Here is a 20,226-nt window from a genome sequence, read left to right as displayed (position 1 = left end):
AGAACCTCTATACTGGCTGCACCAATTTATCTTCCCAGCAACAGTGAAACAAGGGTCCCCTTTTCCTCACATCACTGCCAACACTTGTTATTTCTTTTCATTTTAGCCATTCTAAAAGGTGTGAAGTCATGTCTCATTGTGGTTTTGATTTGCATATCCGATGTCTCATGATTAGTGATATTAAGCATCTTTTCATGTACATGTTGGCCATCCTTGCGTTTTCTCTAGAAAAAAGTCTATTCAGATTCTCTGCCCATTTTTAACTGGATTGTTTGTTTTCTGCTACTGAATTACATGAGTTATTTATATATTTTGGATATCAACCTCTTATCAGATATATGGTTTGTCAATATTTCCCATTCAGTAGGTTGCCTTTTCATTTCCCTGATGGTTTCCTTTGCTCTGCAGAATGGAATGTCTTTTTTTTTTTTTAAGATAAGCCCTCTAGTGGCAATGGCTGGATAGCCTCCCACTGAGAGATGAGCACCTCTTGAAAACTGCTTACTTCCAATTGCCTCAGGAGAAGCTGGCTTGCCTGACAGGTCACTCACCAGCTCACTCCTCATCTTGCACTTGCTGAGGGCTGAGGCACAGGATATGTCCATAAAAAAATACAATTTTTCACGAAATCTAAGACCCCATTAGCTGGCAAACATATTATTTCATGCAATATTAAGAAAAAAAAAAACAAAAGAAGTCCCCCCCAAAAAAAGAAAAGAAAAACAGTCAATTAAATGACGATATGCCCAAAACTCCCAAACTCATTCTATAAGGCCAGCATTACCTTGATCCCAAAACCAGACAAAGACCCCACCAAGAATAATTACAGACTAAAATCCCTGATGAACATGGATGCAAAAATTCTTGCCAAGTTACTGGCTAATAGGATCCAAGAGTACGTTAAAAGGATTATTCACCACGACCAAGTGGAATTTATTCCTTGGTTGCAAGGGTGGTTCAACATCCACAAAGCAATCAATGTGATACACCACATTAATAAAACAACAACAGGGGTGCCTGGGTGGCTCAGTGGGTTAAGCCTCTGCCTTCGGCTCAGGTCATGATCTCAGGGTCCTGGGATTGAGTCCCGCATCGGGCTTTCTGCTCAGCAGGGAGCCTGCTTCCCTCTCTCTGTCTCTCTGCCTGCCTCTCCGTCTACTCTCTCTGTCAAATAAATAAATAAAATCTTTAAAAAAATAAAACAACAACAACATATGATCCTCTCATTAGACACAGAAAAAAACATTTAACAAAGTACAACATCCTTTCTTGTTTAAAACTCTCCAGTGTTGTAATAGAAGGATCTCCAGTGTTGTAATAGAAGGAACATACCTCAGAAAAGCTTTAATACTGTCCGTATTTCCATGTTGGAACAGGGAAAACTGGTCCCACTGAGCAAGTAGGGAAACAGTGGAGAATGAAACAGAGTGGCTGTGACTGCATCCTTCAAGTCATGCTTGCTCCATATAGTTGTGAGCAGGCCTGGCTATCCCTTCAGGCTGTCACCTCACCTGGTCTAATGCAGTTTGTGATAGACCATTCTATAGATGCTCAGAAGAGTCTATCACTCAAGACTAACTCATTCTTGAAGAAAATGACCCAAGACAAACACATGTTGCTATAGTTTCCTCATTAAGGGTCATAGGTCCATGCTGTCCAATATGGTAGCCAATTAGCCACATGTAGCAATAAGCAATTAACATGGGTCTAGTCCAAATTCAGACTCTTTTTAAAGATTATTTATTTATTTATTTATTTGACACAGAGAGAGAGAGAGAGAGAGGGAAAGATAGTGAGAGAGGGAGCACAAGCAGGGGGAGTGAGAGAGGGAGAAGCTGGCTTCCCGCTGAGCAGGGCACCCAATGCAGGGCTCAATCCCAGTACCCTGGGATCATGACCTGAGCTGAAGGCAGACACTTAACTACTGAGCCACTCAGGTGCCCCTGAGATGTGTCTTAGTTATATAATACACACCAGATTTCAAAGACTTAGTACAAAAAAACCCACTAATAATTTTATATTTACTACACTTTAAAATTATTTATTATTTTGGATATTCTGAGTTAAATAAAATATCTTATTAAACTCACCTGTTGTTTGGAGCACCTGGTTATCTCAGTTGGTTAAGTGTCCAACTCTTGATTTTGGCATAGGTCATGATCTCAGGGTTGTGAAACCAAGCCTCACATCACGCTCTATGCTCAGCCTGCTTGATCCTCTCTCTTCCTCTCCTTCTTCCCCTCCCCCCACTCTCTCTCAAAAAATTATCTGTTGTTTTCTATCTTGCTAAAAACTTTTAAATTACACATAACTCACATTGTATTTCTATTAGATATCACTGTCTTAGGCCATAAAGCATTGAGGTCAAAGGTCATAAGGACTGGGATAGTTCCCCTTCAGAGTGATTCATTTCCATTTTGAATCATCCTAAAGAAGTCAGATCCTGATAGGTGGTCTAGAGTCTGGATTAAGGGAAGACATGTCCTCCCCTCTGAGTACCAGAATAGGGATAGTTGGGCAGCTTGTGTGTTGGGCTGGGAAAGCACACTCAAGTGTACCTCCAATTGTGGGGAGGTAAACTAGACCCTGAAACTCAGAGCATGCTGGAGGTGAAGCAGAGAAGCAACCAGTAGGAGAACCCATCCATACAGGGAGAATACGAGCCTACCTTTATTTTTCCTCTTACCGGCTTATCTGTTTATGCATTTACTGGCCAGGTCTTGATTTATTCACTTAGATGTTTACATAGATTATATAGTTTCCTGGTTATTTTCTTCCTTATAGGATCTTGCCTTTTAAAAAACTTTCACCAAATTTTGGTGGGATTTCTGGTGGGAGCAGAGACAAATGTGTCTTTGTTCAATCAGCCATATTAAGTCAGAAGACCCAGTTGAGTTTGTACTGTGGTTGCACTGGACTAGAGATACCTGGCATGGATCAACTTTGCCATGTAGAAGCAAATGCCATGAAACTGTTCTATTTTCCCTTTCTTTGGCACTTGGGCCTTTGCTTTGGTGTATGACTTAATGCATTTCCAACAAGATCCTTGGCTACATGGTGAGACAGCTCAAGAACTCCAAATAGTATGTCATCCTGTGGAAAGATCTTCTGGGAACAATGTGAGCTTATGGTTTTCAGTTTATTTTAGTTGGCCTCTAATGATCATAAGCAAAGCTGAACCAAAATAAATAGGCTAATATACATTCTCCACCACTGATGCTCATAAAATACCTGTAGTTTTTTATCGCTGCCAAAAGCAAGGACTACAGAAAGGGTATTTGGATGAATCTGACAGCAATCTTAAGAACTGCAGAAGAGATGGGGGGAGCAGGTGGCTCATTTCGTTAGGCATCCAACTCTTGATTTTGGCTCAGGTCATGATCTCAGGATTCTGAGTCCCTGAGCCCCTTGTTGGCCTCTGCAAGACACTGCTCTCTCTCCTTCTTCCTCTGCCCACCCGCCCACCACCCCACTCATGCTCATGCTCTCTCCACCTCTCTCTCAGAAAAAAAAAAGGAACTGTAGAAGAGACTCTCTTTTGCTCAATAACTTCCCTTTTCATTAAAAAAAAAAAGTAATAACATTTTCCAAGTGGCTGCACCAACTTGCATTCCCACCAACAGTGTAAGAGGATTCCCCTTTCTCCACATCCTCCCCAACACATGTTGTTTACTGTCTTGCTAATTTTGGCCATTCTAACTGCTGTAAGGTGGTATCTCAATGTGGTTTTGATTTGAATCTCCCTGATGGCTAGTGATGATGGACATTTTTTCATGTGTCTGTTAGCCATTTGTATGTCTTCTTTGGAGAAGTGTCTGTTCATGTCTTGTGCCCATTTTTTGGCGTATTTATCTGTTTTGTGTGTGTTGAGTTTGAGGAGTTCTTTATAGATCCTGGATATCAACCCAAAAGACTCCACCCCCAAACTACTAGAACTCATACAGCAATTCAGCAACATGGCAGGATACAAAGTCAATGTACAGAAATCAGTGACTTTCTTATACACTAACAATGAAAATACAGAAAGGGAAATTAGAGAATTGATTCCATTTACTATAGCACCAAGAACCATAAGATACCTGGGAATAAACCGAACCAAAGAGGTAAAGGAACTGTACTTGAGGAAATACAGAACACTCATGAAAGAAATTGAAGAAGACACAAAAAGATGGAAGACCATTCCATGCTCTTGGATCGGAAGAATAAACATTGTTAAAATGTCTATACTGCCTAGAGCAATCTATACTTTTAATGCCATTCCGATCAAAATACCACCAGTATTTTTCAAAGAGCTGGAGCAAATAATCCTAAAATTTGTATGGAATCAGAAGAGACCCCGAATCGCTAAGGAAATGTTGAAAAACAAAAATAAAACTGGGGGCATCACGTTATCTGATTTCAAGCTTTACTACAAAGCTGTGATCACCAAGATAGCATGGTACTGCCATAAAAACAGACACAGAGACCAGTGGAACAGAGGAGAAAGCCCAGATATGGACCCTCAACTCTATGGGCAAATAATCTTCAACAAAACAGGAAAAAATATACAGTGGAAAAAAGACAGTCTCTTCAATAAATGGTGCTGGGAAAACTGGACAGCTATATGTAGAAGAATGAAACTCGACCATTGTCTTACACCATACACAAAGATAAACTCAAAATGGATAAAAGACCTCAACGTGAGACAGGAATCCATCAGAATCCTAGAGGGGAACATAGGCAGTACGCTCTTCCATATCAGCCACAGCAACTTCTTTTAAGATATGTCTCCAAAGGCAAAGGAAACAAAAGCGAAAATGAACTTTTGGGACTTCATCAAGATCTAAAGCTTCTGCACAGCAAAGGAAACAGTCAACAAAGCAAAGAGGCAACCCATGGAATGGGAGAAGATATTTGGAGACATTTCTTGAAAGAAGTTGCTGTGCCCAGTGCCAAAGCGGTTACTACCTATGTTCTCCTCTAGGATTCTGATGGATTCCTGCCTCACGTTGAGGTCTTTCATCCATTGCGAGTTTATCTTTGTGAAGGGTGTAAGAGAATGGTTGAGTTTCATTCTTCTATACATAGCTGTCTAATTTTCCCAGCATCATTTATTGAAGAGACTGTCTTTTGTCCACTGGATATTTTTTCCTGCTTTGTTGAAGATTAGTTGACCATAGAGTTATGGGTCCATATCTGGACTCCCTACTCTTTTCCACTGGTCTGTGTGTCTGTTTTTGTGCCAGTACCATGCTGTCTTGGTGACCACAGCTTTGTAGTAAAGCTTGAAATCAGGCAACATGATGTCCCGAGGTTTTTTTTGTTTTTTTTTTTTTTTAAGATTTTATATTTATTTGACTGACAGAGATCACAAGTAGTCAGAGAGGCAGGCAGAGAGAGAGAGAGGGGAAGCAGGCTCCCTGCTGAGCAGAGAACCCAATGTAGGGCTCGATCCCAGGACTCTGGGATCATGATCTGAGCTGAAATCAGGGGCTTTAACCCACTGAGCCACCCAGGCACCCTTGTTTTTCTTTTTCAACATTTCCTTGGTAATTCTTGGTCTCTTCTGGTTCCACACAGATTTTAGGATTGTTTGTTCCAGCACTTTGTGGAACGCTGGTGGAATTTTGATCGGAATGGCATTGAAAGTACAGATTGCTCTGGGCAGTATAGATATTTTAACAATGTTTATTTTTGTGATCCATGAGCATGGAATGGTCTTCTATCTTTTTGTGTCTTCTTCAATTTCTTTCATAAGTGTTCTGTAGTTCCTTGAGTACAGATCCTTTACCTCTTTGGTTAGGTTTATTGCCAGGTATCTGATGATCAGCCACTTTGGAAAACAGTGTGGAGATTCCTTAAAAAATTAAATATAGAGCTAACCCATGACCCTGCATTTGCACAACTGGGTATATACCCCAAAGATACAGATGTAGTGAAAATAAGGGCCATCTGTACCCCAATGTTCATAGCAGTAATGGCCACAGTCGCCAAACTGTGGAAAGAACCAAGATGCCCTTCAACAGACGAATGGATAAAGAAGATATGGTCCATATATGCTATGGAGTATTGTGCCTCGGAAAGGATGAATACCCAACTTTTGCATCAACCTGGATGGGACTGGAAGAGATTAAGCTGAGTGAAAGTCAAGCAGAGAGAGTCAATTATCATATAGTTTTGCTTATTTATGGAGCATAAGGAATAACATGGAGGACATAGGGAGATGGAGAGGAGAAGTGAGTTGGGGGGAAACTGGAGGGAGGGATGAACCATGAGAGACTGTGGACTCTGAGAAACAATTGAGGATTTTGGAGGGAAGGGAGGTGGAAGGTTGGGTGATTCTGGTGATGGGTGTTATGAAGGGCATGTATTGCATGGAGCACTGGGTGTGGTGCATAAACAATGAATTCTGGAACAATGAAAAGAAATTGAAAAAAATAAATGTTATTTAAAAAAATGTAATAACACTTATTGAGTTTAGAATCGTAAGGGAGAAATTATACATATATAAGAAAATAAAAATAATCTTCAACCCAATCCATAAATATTGCTAGCATTTTGGTATTTTTAAATTCAATGGATATCTGCTTCTTCTACTGAGCTTTATGTTATAAATAATATCTTACCTTAAAAATTTTTGCATAAAATAATTTTATTTTACTTTTTAAAAGATTTTATTTATTTATTTATTTGACAGAGTAAGAGATATATTGAGAGGGGGAATACAAGCAGGGGAAGCACTGCGCAGGGAGCCTGATGTGGGCCTCAACCCCAGGATGCTGGGATCGTGACCTGAGCCAAAGGCAGACACTTAACAACTAAGCCACCCAGGTGCCCCTCCATAAAATAATTTAAAATAGCTGCTTAATGTAACACCATATGATAGTCTCTTTTGCTGGCTTTGTCAAATGTTTCCAATTCCTTTTAAACCACTATCTTAACAATTCAAACATGATTTTAAATTGACTAGATTCAGGGGCTGCCAAGAACATAAATGTGCTGCACAGTGTCCACAATAGCCAAAAAATATGGGAAGAGTCCAGATGTCCATTGACAGGTGAATGGATAGAGATGTGGTATATGTATATAATGGAATATTTTTCAGCCATCAAAAAGAATGAAATCATAAACCTCCCAAAAACCAAGAGCCCAGGACCTGACAGATTTCCTGGGGAATTCTATCAAACATTCAAAGAAGAAATAATACCTATTCACCTGCAGCTGTTTCAAAAAATAGAAACAGAAGTAAAACTTCCAGACTCTTTAAGTGAAGCCAGCATTACCTTCTCCAACCTCAGTAAAGACCCCATCAAAAAGGAGAATTTCAGACAAATATCCCTAATGAATATGTATGCCAAGATTCTCAACAGGATCCTAGCTAATAGAACCCAACAGTACATTAAAAAGATTATCCACTATGCCCAGGTGTAGTGGGATGCAAGGGTGATTCAACATTTGCAAATCAATCAATGTGATAGAACAAATCAAAAAGAGAAGAGAGAAGAACCACATGGCCCTCTCAATTGATGCAGAAAAAGCATGAGAAAACACAGCATCCATTCCTGATTAAAACTCTTCAAAGTATAGGGATAGAGAGAACATTCCTCACCTTCATAAAATCTATGAAAAATCCATAGCGAACATCATTCTCAATGGGAAAAAGCTGACAGCCTTCCCTTTGAGATCAGGAACATGATAAGGATACCTACTCTCATCACTGTTTTTCAACATAGTACTAGAAGTCCTAGCAATAGCGATCAGACAACAAAAAAAAATAAAAGGTATTCAAATAGGCAAAGAAGTCAAACTCTCTCTCTCTTCACAGTTGACATGATACTTTATATGGAAAACCCAAAAGACTCCACCCCCAAACTACTAGAACTCCTACAGCAATTCAGTAATGTGGCAGGATACAAAAATCAATACACAGAAATCAGCTGCTTTCTTACACACTAACAATGAAAATATAGAAAGGAAATTAGAGAATCAATACCATTTACTATAGAACAAAGAACCATAAGATACCTGGGAATAAACCTAACCAAAGAGGTAAAGGATCTGTACTCAAGGAACTACAGAACACTTATGAAAGAAATTGAAGAAGACACAAAAAGATAGAAGACCATTCCATGCTCATGGATCACAAAAATAAACATTGTTAAAATATCTATACTGCCCAGAGCAATCTGTACTTTCAATGCCATTCCGATCAAAATTCCACCAGCGTTCCACAAAGTGCTGGAACAAACAATCCTAAAATCTGTGTGGAACCAGAAGAGACCAAGAATTACCAAGGAAATGTTGAAAAAGAAAAACAAGGGTGCCTGGGTGGCTCAGTGGGTTAAAGCCCCTGATTTCAGCTCAGATCATGATCCCAGAGTCCTGGGATCGAGCCCTACATTGGGTTCTCTGCTCAGCAGGGAGCCTGCTTCCCCTCTCTCTCTCTCTGCCTGCCTCTCTGACTACTTGTGATCTCTGTCAGTCAAATAAATATAAAATCTTAAAAAAAAAAAAAAACAAAAAAAACCTCGGGACATCATGTTGCCTGATTTCAAGCTTTACTACAAAGCTGTGGTCACCAAGACAGCATGGTACTGGCACAAAAACAGACACACAGACCAGTGGAAAAGAGTAGGGAGTCCAGATATGGACCCATAACTCTATGGTCAACTAATCTTCAACAAAGCAGGAAAAAATATCCAGTGGACAAAAGACAGTCTCTTCAATAAATGATGCTGGGAAAATTAGACAGCTATGTATAGAAGAATGAAACTCAACCATTCTCTTACACCCTTCACAAAGATAAACTCGCAATGGATGAAAGACCTCAACGTGAGGCAGGAATCCATCAGAATCCTAGAGGAGAACATAGGTAGTAACCGCTTTGGCACTGGGCACAGCAACTTCTTTCAAGAAATGTCTCCAAAGGCAAAGGAAACAAAAACTAAAATGAACTTTTGGGACTTCATCAAAATAAAGTTGCTGCACAGCAAAGGAAACAGTCAACAAAGAGGCAACCCATGGAATGGGAGAAGATATTCGTAAATGACACTAAAAAGGGCTGATATCCAAGATCTATAAAGAAATCCCCAAACTTAACACACACAAAACAGATAAACACGCCAAAAAATGGACACAAGACATGAACAGACACTTCTCCAAAGAAGACATACAAATGGCTAACAGACACATGAAAAAATGTCCATCATCACTAGCCATCAGGGAGATTCAAATCAAAACCACATTGAGATACCACCTTACAGCAGTTAGAATGGCCAAAATTAGCAAGACAGTAAACAACATGTCTTGGAGAGGATGTGGAGTAAAAGGAATCCTCTTACGCTGTTGATGGGAATGCAAGTTGGTGCAGCCACTTTGGAAAACAGTGTGGAGCCTTGTTAAAAAATCAAAAATAGAGCTACCCTATAACTCTGTAATTGTACTACTGGTATTCACCCCAAAGATACAGATGTATCTTGTAGTGATGTAGTGAAAAGAAGGGCCATCTGTACCCCAATGTTCATAGTACCAATGGCCACAATCACCAAACTGTGGAAAGAGCCAAGATGCCCTTCAACAGACAATGGATAAAGAAGATATGGTCCATATACACAATGGAATATTACACCTCCATCAAAAAGGATGAATACCTAACTTTTGTATCAACATGGAAGGAACTGGAGGAGACTATACTGAATGAAATAAGGCAAGGAGAGAAAGTAATTTATCATATAATTTCACTTACTTGTGGAGCATAAGGAATAACATGGAGGACATTAGGAGAAGGAAAGTAAAAGTGAATTGAGGTAAATCAGAGGGAGAGATGGAGCACGAGAAACTATGGACTCTGAAAAACAAACTGAGGGTTTTGGAAGGAAGTGAGTGGGGGATGGGCTAGCCTGGTGGTGGGTATTAAAGAGGACACGTGTTGCATGGAGCACTGGGTGTCGTACATAAATAATGAATCTTGGAACACTTAAAAAATTAAGTTAAACTAAATTTTAAAAAAGAATGAAATCTTGCCATTTGCAATGATGTGGGTGGAACTTGTGCTAAGTGAAATAAGTCAGTCAGAGAAAGAAAAGGTAACTAAAACAAAAGGCAGACACAGACCCATAAACACAGAGAACGAACTGATGGTTGCTAGAGGAGTGGGGGGCAGGGGGATAGGTAAAATGTGTGAAGGGGAGTGGGAGATAGACACTTCCAGTTATGGAATAAGTCAAAGAAATAAAAGGTACAGCATAGGGAATAGAGTCACTGATATTATAATAGAGCTGTATGGTGCAGATGTAGCTATACCTGTGGTTAGGGCAGCATGATGTATAGACTTGTCAAATGTTATGCATCTGAAACTAATTTGACATTTGTAAACTGTACTTCAATTAAAAATAAATATATTTTTTAACAAAGAAAAAGTAACTTGGGAGCCTGGGTGGCTCAATCATTTAAGCGTCTGCCTTTGGTTTGGGTCATGGCCCCGGGGTCCTGGGATCGAGCCCTGTGTCAGGTTCCTGGCTCAGCGGAGCACCTGCTTCTCCCTCTCCCTCTCCTTTCTCCCTCTCCCCACAAGTGGCTCTGCCTACTTGTTCTCTCTCGCTTGCTCGCCCCCTCAAATAAATAAATTAAGTCTTAAAAAGTAAAAGAAGAGGGGCGCCTGGGTGGCTCAGTGGATTAAAACCTCTGCCTTCTACTTAGGTCATGATCCCAGGCTCCTGGGATCGAGGCCCGCATTGGGCTCTCTGCTCAGCGGGGAGCCTTCTTCCTCCTCTCTCTGCTTCCTTCTCTTTCTCTCTCTCTCTCTCTCCCCTGCCTCTCTGCCTACTTGTGATCTCTGTCAAATAAATAAATAAAATCTTGAAAAAAAATAAAATAAAAGAAGAGAAAAGAAAAAGTAATCAATCTCAATCAGCAAAGGATCCTAAAGTTACCTAACACAGTATAAACTAGGATTTCTGGTATACAGCTCCTAATAATAGTCCAACGAAGATAAAGGATATTTTAGAGATGATTGTATAAGGAACATGCAATTTTCTCTTCTCTAAGTTCTCTATATTCTGTCCCTGGATCATGGACATCTCTATCTTTGTAGGACTTTATTTTAGCACTTCCTGGAATCTCTTCCATTACCCCATGTCTTAATGCTCTGTTTTCTCCTTGGCTAGGTTTGCTAGAGTGAAAAGAATATGAAATCAATTATTGAATTTGCTACAGAAAATTTGCTGAAAACTTTTAGCTTTATATTACCTAGTGTCCTTATTAAGGACCTTATATGAGAGATTTATTTTAGAATTTACTGCTGGGAAAATGTGAAATTTTTGCTTTACTTTCCTTTTCCTCAATGCACTATAGGCTGCCCATATTTTTCTCTTTTCTCTCTCTCAAAAAGCTTAAAACACTAACTTTTGAAAGTACCTCAATATTTTCATTCCTAAGGCTATGAGTATTTGAGTATTTTGGTTCACTTTTGCCTCATTTTGTATGTTTTAAAGGTTTTCATGTGTATTTAGGTATTATTATTTCATAATTATGTGTTTGTGATAAGCCATTTCAAATAATCTGAGGAAAGAGATGAAGTATTAATCAATATACATTACAAATTGTTATCTTGAACAAACTCCAGGGGAAGTCAGACACCTACTCATACACTGAGCATGCCAGTTACAGCACCTGTTACACACATCGCCTCTGCTGAGAACACAGCCCCAGGCACCCTGTGCCCTCTGATGACAGCTGACTGGTCCAGAGATGGGTACCTGATTCATGGTCAGCCAATCAATAAGCTGGCCAGTGACTAGTAATATGGCATGGTACTAAAAATTGAGCCAAACCAACCAAATTCTTTCTATTGGGAATTCACACCATAATGGGCACCTGGGTGGCTCACTAGTTTAAATATTGTCTTTGACTCAGGTCATGATCTTGGGGTATTTGGATCGAGCCCTTCTTCTGGCTCCCTGCTCAATGGGGAGCCTGCTTCTCCCTCTCCCTCTACCCCTCCCCCTTCTTGTGTGTGTGTGCTCTCTCACTCTCTCTCTCAAATAAATAAATAAAATCTGTTAAAGAAAGAATTCACACTAAAAAAATAGAACTATAAAGAAGTGGCTGGTAGTAGAAAGAATTTAGAAAGCAGTATAGTAGGAGGTGAACCATGAGAGACTATGGACTCTGAAAAACAATCTGAGGGGTTTGAAGTGGCAGGGAGGTGGGAGGTTGGGGTACCAGGTGGTGGGTATTATAGAGGGCACAGCTTGCATGGAGCACTGGGTGTGGTGAAAAAATAATGAATACTGTTTTTCTGAAAATAAATAAATTGGAAAAAAAAAAGAAATACCAGACAAAAAAAAAAAAAGAAAGAAAGAAAGCAGTATAGTATAATGGGTAAGAGTTTGGGCTTTGGAATCAAACAAACCAAGGTTATTGGAGGTTTTTTTAAAGATTTATTTATTTATTTTGATTGATTTATTTTTTTGAGAGAGAAGGAGTGAGAGCAAGGGAAGGGGCAGAGGGAGAGAATCTTTAAGCAGACTCCCTCCCTGATTAGTGCAGAGCCCAATACAGGCCTTCATCTTGCAACCCTGAGATCATGACTTGAGCTGAAACCAGGAACCAGCAGCTTAACAGACTGAGCTGCCCAGGCACCCCAAACAAACCTAGGTTTAAATCTTGGTTGTGGGACTTACTAAATGTGTAACTCTATACAAGTTATTTGACTTCATTTCCTCAAAGGAAAATCACAGTACTCTCCTAAGAATATTGTGATGATTGGGGCACCAGGATGGCTCTGTCAGTTAAGCATCTGCCTTCAGCTCAGGTCATGATCCTGGGGTCCTGCGATCAAGTCCCACATCGGGCTCCCTGTTCAATGGGGAGCCTACCTTTCCCTCTCCCCCTGCTGCTCCTCCTGCTTGTATTCTCTCTCTCTGCCAAATAAATAAATAAAATCTTTTAAAAAAGAATATTGTGAGAATTAAATGTACTTTTTGCTCTCACAGGAACTAAATGGTAGTGATGATGATAGTAATGATGGCACTGCTGATGATAATCAATATGCAGTGGTGGTGGTGACGGTGGTGGTGATGGTGATGTTTATGGAGATAGTGGAGATGGTGATGGTGCTGGTGATGGAGGTGGTAATGGTGATGGTGGTGGAGATGGTGGTGGAGGTGGAGACAGTGATGGTGACAGTGATGGTGATAGTGATCAGGTGTAAAGCTGGAAGGGTCTTGACTTGGAATGAGGAAGCAAATTTCAAAAGTTAGGAAACAGTGGAATTGTATAGTTAGTCCATGGTAGCAGAAAAAAATCGTGCACATAAAGGAGAGTAGCCAGGTGACAGCTGGAAAAACCAGCTGGACAGAGAATAGCCACTCTGACAGCTGACATACAAAGACTAAAGCAGGATTCATAAAAGAGAGGAGGGAGAGGGGAGAGGGAAAGATATTGGTAGTTGGGAAACAGTGAGTTTAGTTTTTCTCTGGATAAGATAAGATTGGCTGATTGAGCAAACTTGTTGGGTCATTAAGAAAAGCCGTTTCAGTTATTTATAGATTCCTACAAAAACCTTAAGAGCTCATCTGTGGAGCATTTATGAAGACTGTTTATCTATAACACCTGCCAGTAACCTTCCACCAGCACCACCTTAAACCCCACTTGCATTTTTCTCATCAGATGATCTCCAGATCCCCTCTTCCTTTTGTAGGTTCTGAATGTCTTTCCTCTTTGACCAACCAGATTCCTGGGTTCATAGATTTTTTTTCTTTCTTCACCCTCAGTTTCCACCTTCTGTGTTTGGGCAAGGACTGGAAAGTTACTATATAAGATTAAATGGAAAAAAACTCTTGCTTTCAGTGGGATTTCCTCAGAATCCCAGGCACCTGAGATACCATAGATGAGAAGATCCTCAGGGAAGACCTAGAACCACCAGTCAAATTCAAAGGGCAGACAACACTTGGCACATCTTTATTTTCTCCTCTGGGCATTGTTCCAAAAAATCAGTTTCTTCTTTAAAATTTTCTTTATTGGGACGCCTGGGTGGCTCAGTTGGTTAAGCAGCTGCCTTCGGCTCAGGTCGTGATCCCAGCGTCCTGGGATCGAGTCCCGCATCGGGCTCCTTGCTCAGCAGGGAGCCTGCTTCTCCCTCTGACTCTGTCTGCCCTTGCTCTCCCTCTCTCTCTCTGATAAATAAATAAAATCTTAAAAAAAAATTTCTTTATTTAAATTCAGTTTAGTTAACACATAGTATATTATTATTTTTAGGGATAGAGTTTAGTAATTCATCAGTTGTGTATAACACCCAGTGCTCATTACACCAAGTGCCCTCCTTAAGGCTCATCACCCAGTTACCCCATCCCCCAACCCAAAAATGAGTTTCTTTTATGTTTGGCCAAGTTTAAGTTCTTTACCACATTATTACAGTTAATAATTACAGTTAATAATACATTATTACAGTATTACTGTTACTGTCATCCCATACCTTCATTTATATACAAGGAGTTGACATAATTTTATTTAATTTTATTTACTTGATTTTATTTATTGAGAGAGATCACAAGTAGGCAGAGAGTCAGGCAGAGAGAGAAGCGGAAGCAGGCTCCCTGCTGAGCAGAGATGCGGGCCTCGATCCCAGGACACTGAGATCATGACCTGAGCCCAAGGCAGCGGCTTAATCCACTGAGCCACCCAGGCACCCCGACATAATTTTAAAGTAAAAATTTTATTGTGTCTTGAGAGCAGAGAAATAAATTGGAAAATTATTTCCAGATATATTGAAAATCAAGTGAGATGGATTTAGTTTATAGAAATTCCCTCCATTCATGGGAACTTATCAGAAGTAAGCAAAGCAGATACATCAACATTACATTCAGCAAGAAGTAAAAAGGAAGTTAAACCATAGGCAATAAATTAAAATTCAAAGGGATTGCAGAAAACATTATTAATAATTTTTAACAATTTCAACAGAGGTAGGAAAATCAAATCAAGTTGACTTTGCAAAGAATCTGGAACACAAGTTCCCTGCACTTGCCCACAACTAGGCCTCTCTGGAGGGTGCGGCCTTAGGAAGCAGCATATTACCTGGGGTTGAATGAATGCTGTTGGGCAGGTTCCCACTGCCTCCACATCTTCCTTCTGCCATTAACTAAAATACCAGTTCCTAAAATTCCCTTGAAGATTATGTCCTAAAGTTTTGGGTTTTGTTTTTAAGTTTAGTTTATTATTATTATTTTAGTAATATCTACACCCAATGTAAGGCTTGGACTCATGACCTCAGAATCAAAACTCTTATGCTCTACAGACTGAACCAGTCACACATCCTTTAATTTAATTTAATTGGAAACAATTACTTACTGATGAAAGAGCGTCCTATGATGAGGGAAATTCAAAAAGGAGTAAGACTTGTGGTGCCTGGATGGCTCAGTTGGCTAAACATCCAACTCATGATCTCAGCCCTGGTCTTGATCTCAGCATTGTGGGTTTGAGCTCCACGTTGTGCTCCATGCTGGATGTGGAACCTACTTTAAAAAAAAGTAAGACCTGGTTGCTAACCTCCAAGAGTTTACCATTTAGCAGAGGAAGACACACACTGGGTATAAATAATGACAGAAGGCAAGAAGTGAGAAGAGCTATGGAAGCTGTCAGAGGGGCATTGGGAGCTTGGGAAAAGCACCCAGCACCTGACATCCTGGGCCTGTTTTAAAATGTGTTTATAGGGTGCCAGCGTGGCTCAGTGGGCTAAGCCTCTGCCCTCAGCTCAGGTCATGATCTCAGGGGCCTGGGATCAAGCCCCGCATTGGACTCTCTGCTCAGCAGGAAGCCTGCTTCCCCCCTCCCTCTCTCTGCCTCTCTGCCTACTTGTGATCTCTCTCTGTCAAATAAATAAATAAAATCCTAAAAAAATAAAATAAAATGTGTTTATAGATCTTTTCCTGTCATAAAGGTAAATCATCATTACCATATGTATTTTGGGAAATAGTAAAATATTTAGAAAATAAATTAGAGATGATTAAATCTTAGGTCATTGTGATGGTTAATTTTGTGTCAGCTTGGCTAGGCCATAGTACCCAGATATTTAGTCAAACATTTTCTAGGTGTTTCTGTGAAGTTATTTTTTAGATGAAATTAACATATGAATCAGTGGACTCTGAATACAGCAGATTGCCCTCTGTAATTTGGGTGTGCCTAATCCAATGATTTGGAAGTCCTCATAGAAAAGGCTGACTTCCCCATAGAGGAAGAGGGAATGTTGCTTCCAAACAGCCTTCCCACTTCAATTGCAGTATCAACTCTTCTCTGAGTCTCCAGCCCACCAGCCTATCTTGCAAATCTTGGACATGCCAAATCTTGGACATGCCAGCCTCCACAATTGCCTGAACCAATTCTCTCTGTATATCTCTAATTCCATTTCCTTTTTTTTTTTTAAGATTTTATTTATTTATTTGAAAGAGAGAGAGGTCAGCAGAGGGAGCAGACTCCTTGCTGAGCAGGGAGCCTGATGTGGGACTCAGTCCTGGGACTCCAGGATCATGACCCGAGCCAAAGGCAGTTGCTTTCTGGTTCCATTTCTGTGGAAAAGGCTGACTAAAACAATCATGGTGTCATTTTTTACAAACATTTTTTTCTAGTCTTTATGGCTAGATTTGGGGGGCTTGGGGGTGTATTTTTTTATTACCAATTGCACATATAATTCTGTATTCCCTTATTCCTTTTTTTTTTTTTTTTTTTTTGAGAGAGTGCAAGTGAATGAACAGGGGAGGGGTGGCGGGGAGAGAGAGAATCTCAAGTAGGCTCCATGCCCAGGGCAGAGTGCATCGTGGACCTCCATCTCACAGCCCTGAGATCATAACCTGATCTGAAATCAAGAGTTGGACACTCAACGGACTGAGCTACCCAAGCACCCCACTTTATTCCTTTTTGAAAATTTATTATTATGATATTTTCATCTTCCTTATTAATACAAAGTTTTAATAAATGTCACTTAAGCAGCTCCACGATGGTGTATGAAATGCATAGTCCATAATTTATAGTTTTTCCCATTGAGTATTTATGGTATTTCCAGTAGCTTTCTTTTTTTTTTAAGATTTGTTTATATTTTTTAGTAATCTCTACATTCAATGTGAGGCTTGAACCCACAACCCTGAGATCAAGAGTCACGTGCTCTTCCCACTGAGACAGCCAGGAGCCCCTTAAGATTATAAATAGTAATGAATTTTTTTTTAAGATTTTTATTTATTTATTTGATAGAGAGAGATCACAAGTAGGCAGAGAGACAGGCAGAGAGAGAGGGGGAAGCAGGCTCCCTGCCGAGCAGAGAGCCGGATGTGGGACTCGATCCCAGGACCCTGAGATCATGACCTGAGCCGAAGGCAGAGGCCTAAACCACTGAGCCACCCAGGCGCCCCTGAATATTTTTTATTTATAAAACTTTCCCCACAACTGAGAATTTGATAGGTTCTCAGAAATGAGATCATGGTGTCTCTGGCTAAGAAGAGATAATGGGAGAACAGCAGCATCAATCAGCAAGCTGGACTGGAGATGCTGTTAGGACCTGCAGGGAAGAGGTAATGGCAGACTCCCCTCAGCTTCCCTCCCCTGCTCACAGACTAATTTTTTTTTAAAGATTTTATTTGTTTATTTGACAGACAGAAATTACAAGTAGGCAGAGAGGCAGGCAGAGAGAAAGGGGAGAGAAGCAAGCTCCCCACTGAGCAGAAAGCCCAATGTGGGGCTCGATCCCAGGACCCTGGGATCATGACCTGAGCTTAAGGTAGAGGCTTTAACTCACTGAGCCACCCAGGCGCCCCAACCCCAGACTCATTTTTAATAAGATTTTGCTAAGGAGTTTGGGATAAAGGAAGAGAATTACAGAAATGCTTAGAACTGGAAATCAGATATGGCTGATGAGATTTTGCAGGCCTAAGGCCTTGGGAAAATCCTGGAAGTGAGGTTATTTCACAAAGCAGAACCCCAGAAATCATAAATAATGAAGATAATAAGTACCTCCAAATTTGGGGATGCAAGAGGGCCTGGAAACAGACATTGGATATCCATGTGAGAAGCCAATAGAGCCCCAAGCCCCTAGCTCACCTACACAACAGCATGACTCCCACAGTCCCCCCACAATTTGTGCTTTACTCAGTGGAAAGGGAGGTCCAGAGGACTATTCTGAAACTGGGAGAATTAACTAAAAGGCTGCATACAAAATGGCAAGACTTCCAGGTCTTCTTTCCCATCAGGTCTGAGAACTTGGCAGCCAGAACTTGCCCTCAGAAGAATAATGGAGAAATCACCTCTAGAGAGACTGATCAGACCAAGAAAAACCCTGCAAATGTCAGCAGTGAGAGGGGGTGGGGAGCTGTGCTGGTTCAATCCCACTCTTTAGTCTCTCTTTGCCAGCTGCTCCCTCTTAGGCAGAGAGAGAGCACTCAGGGCTGGAGTAGAAAGGGGGCTTGCTCCCTCATGTTTGCTTCCCAATCCTATCAGCACACCACAGCAGTGACAGCCGGTTCCAGTAGCAGTTGCTGGTCCCAAACTGTAGTTCTTTCACACTCCCAGCATGAGCCCATCACACCACCTCAGACACCAACTTTCGGCTCCAGCCCAGCTCAAAGGTCTTGCTCCAGCTCCCTGGGGCCCCTGCAAAAACAGATTCTACTCTTTAATAATCCCAAGCCCTCCCTTGGTTCCCCAGCCTTAGTGATGGAGATAGATGCTTCTCGCACTTTCTGGTTCTGTGGTCTCTACTTTTTGCTCTTTTTGCTTTTTCTGAATCTCGATACATGGTTAACAATTCTTTGTATAAAATGATCTGTTTAGAGACACCTGAGTGGCTCAGTCCATTAAGCTCTAACTCTTGATTTTGGCTCAGGTCATGATCTCAGGGTCGAGTTTGAGCCCTGTGTTGGGCTCCAAACTGAGTATGGAGTCTGCTTGACACTCTCTCCCTCTGCTCCTCCCCACCCCGCTTTCATGTGTGTATGCTCTCTCTCTAAGAAAAAAAATCTGTTTAAATATATGGAGTTTTTTTCTATCACCTGACTGGACCCTGAATGCAGGATCTTCGGAGAAACAGTCCAGCCCATTAGCACTACAGTGAAGCCCACTGAAAAAACCCACCAACATATATCGTTATCAAACAGCTTAAACTGTTTAAATCCTTAAACAAGCCAAGGATTATCATACCAGTCAAGGTCCAATCAGGAGACAGAAGAAAAGCCCTAATTTGAGCTGGGTGAATTTAATATAAAGAATTATTGACTTGTAAGGAGGAGTAATCATAAAAACATAAGGAGAACCTAAAGCATAGTCTAGGGCTGGGGGAGCACACCTTAAGGATGGCAAACTTGGAGGGGCATTCCCCACACCAAAGCTGGATTCAGACCTCCCTGGAGGGGATGTGGTTGAGCCCCAGATAATTTCACTGGGATGCCCAGGCCAACGCAGTGGGTCTGGCAGGAAATATGACTTTGAGGTAGAACAGCGGCAACAAGGGAGTCGGGCACTGGGAGCCCACCCACTGCATGCAAAGCCCGGGGCATGCAGTGTACATGTCAGGACTAATTCATTAAGGAAATGCATACTCTCAGCATGTGGCTGAATGCGAGCCCAGTGGATGTTCCCACGAAAGACACTTATGGTTTGTGCCCTTGGAGCTACAACAATCAGGAACTGCAGCTTCTTGGAACCAGAAGTGCCTTCCTCCCACAAAGTCTCGCCAGCGCCCTCTCCTGACAGAGATTAATCTTGCGTTGACTGCAAAGGAGAAATGCTCACAGCTCTATTATCACAGCTCAGGTATGAGGATGGATTTTCAGGTAGCATGATGCCCCCAGTTTTATTTTTGTTTTTCAACATTTCCTTAGGGATTCGGGGTCTCTTCTTATTCCATACAAATTTTAGGATTATTTGCTCCAGCTCTTTGAAGAATACCGGTGGAATTTTGATCCGAATAGCTTTACTACAAAGCTGTGATCACCAAGACAGCATGGTACTGGCATAAAAACAGACACATAGACCAGTGGAACAGAGTAGAGAGCTCAGATATGGACCCTCAACTCTATGGTCAAATAATCTTCGACAAAACAGGAAAAAATATACAGTGGAAAAAAGACAGTCTCTTCAATAAATGGTGCTGGGAAAACTGGACAGCTATATGTAGAAGAATGAAACTCGACCATTCTCTTACATCATACACAAAGATAAACTTAAAATGGGTAAAAGACCTCAATGTCAGACAGGAATCCATCAGAA

At 40.9% G+C, this 20,226-nt stretch overlaps 1 protein-coding gene across 1 annotated transcript in view; it reads left to right on the top strand.

The window, feature by feature from the left end:
• LOC122906816 overlaps positions 1–13,705 on the top strand; it is a 34,606-nt gene extending 20,901 nt beyond the window's left edge. The window contains exons 6-7 of the mRNA XM_044249255.1: positions 12,975–13,172; positions 13,682–13,705. Of these exons, the coding sequence (XP_044105190.1) occupies positions 12,975–13,172; positions 13,682–13,705 (222 nt within the window). The remainder of the gene's footprint in view (positions 1–12,974; positions 13,173–13,681) is intronic.
• Positions 13,706–20,226: the final 6,521 nt, after the last annotated feature.

This window comes from Neovison vison, chromosome 1, assembly GCF_020171115.1.
Source record: "Neovison vison isolate M4711 chromosome 1, ASM_NN_V1, whole genome shotgun sequence".
NCBI classification, from domain to species: Eukaryota; Metazoa; Chordata; class Mammalia; order Carnivora; family Mustelidae; genus Neogale; species Neogale vison.
This window is presented reverse-complemented; position numbering and strand designations above follow the sequence as displayed.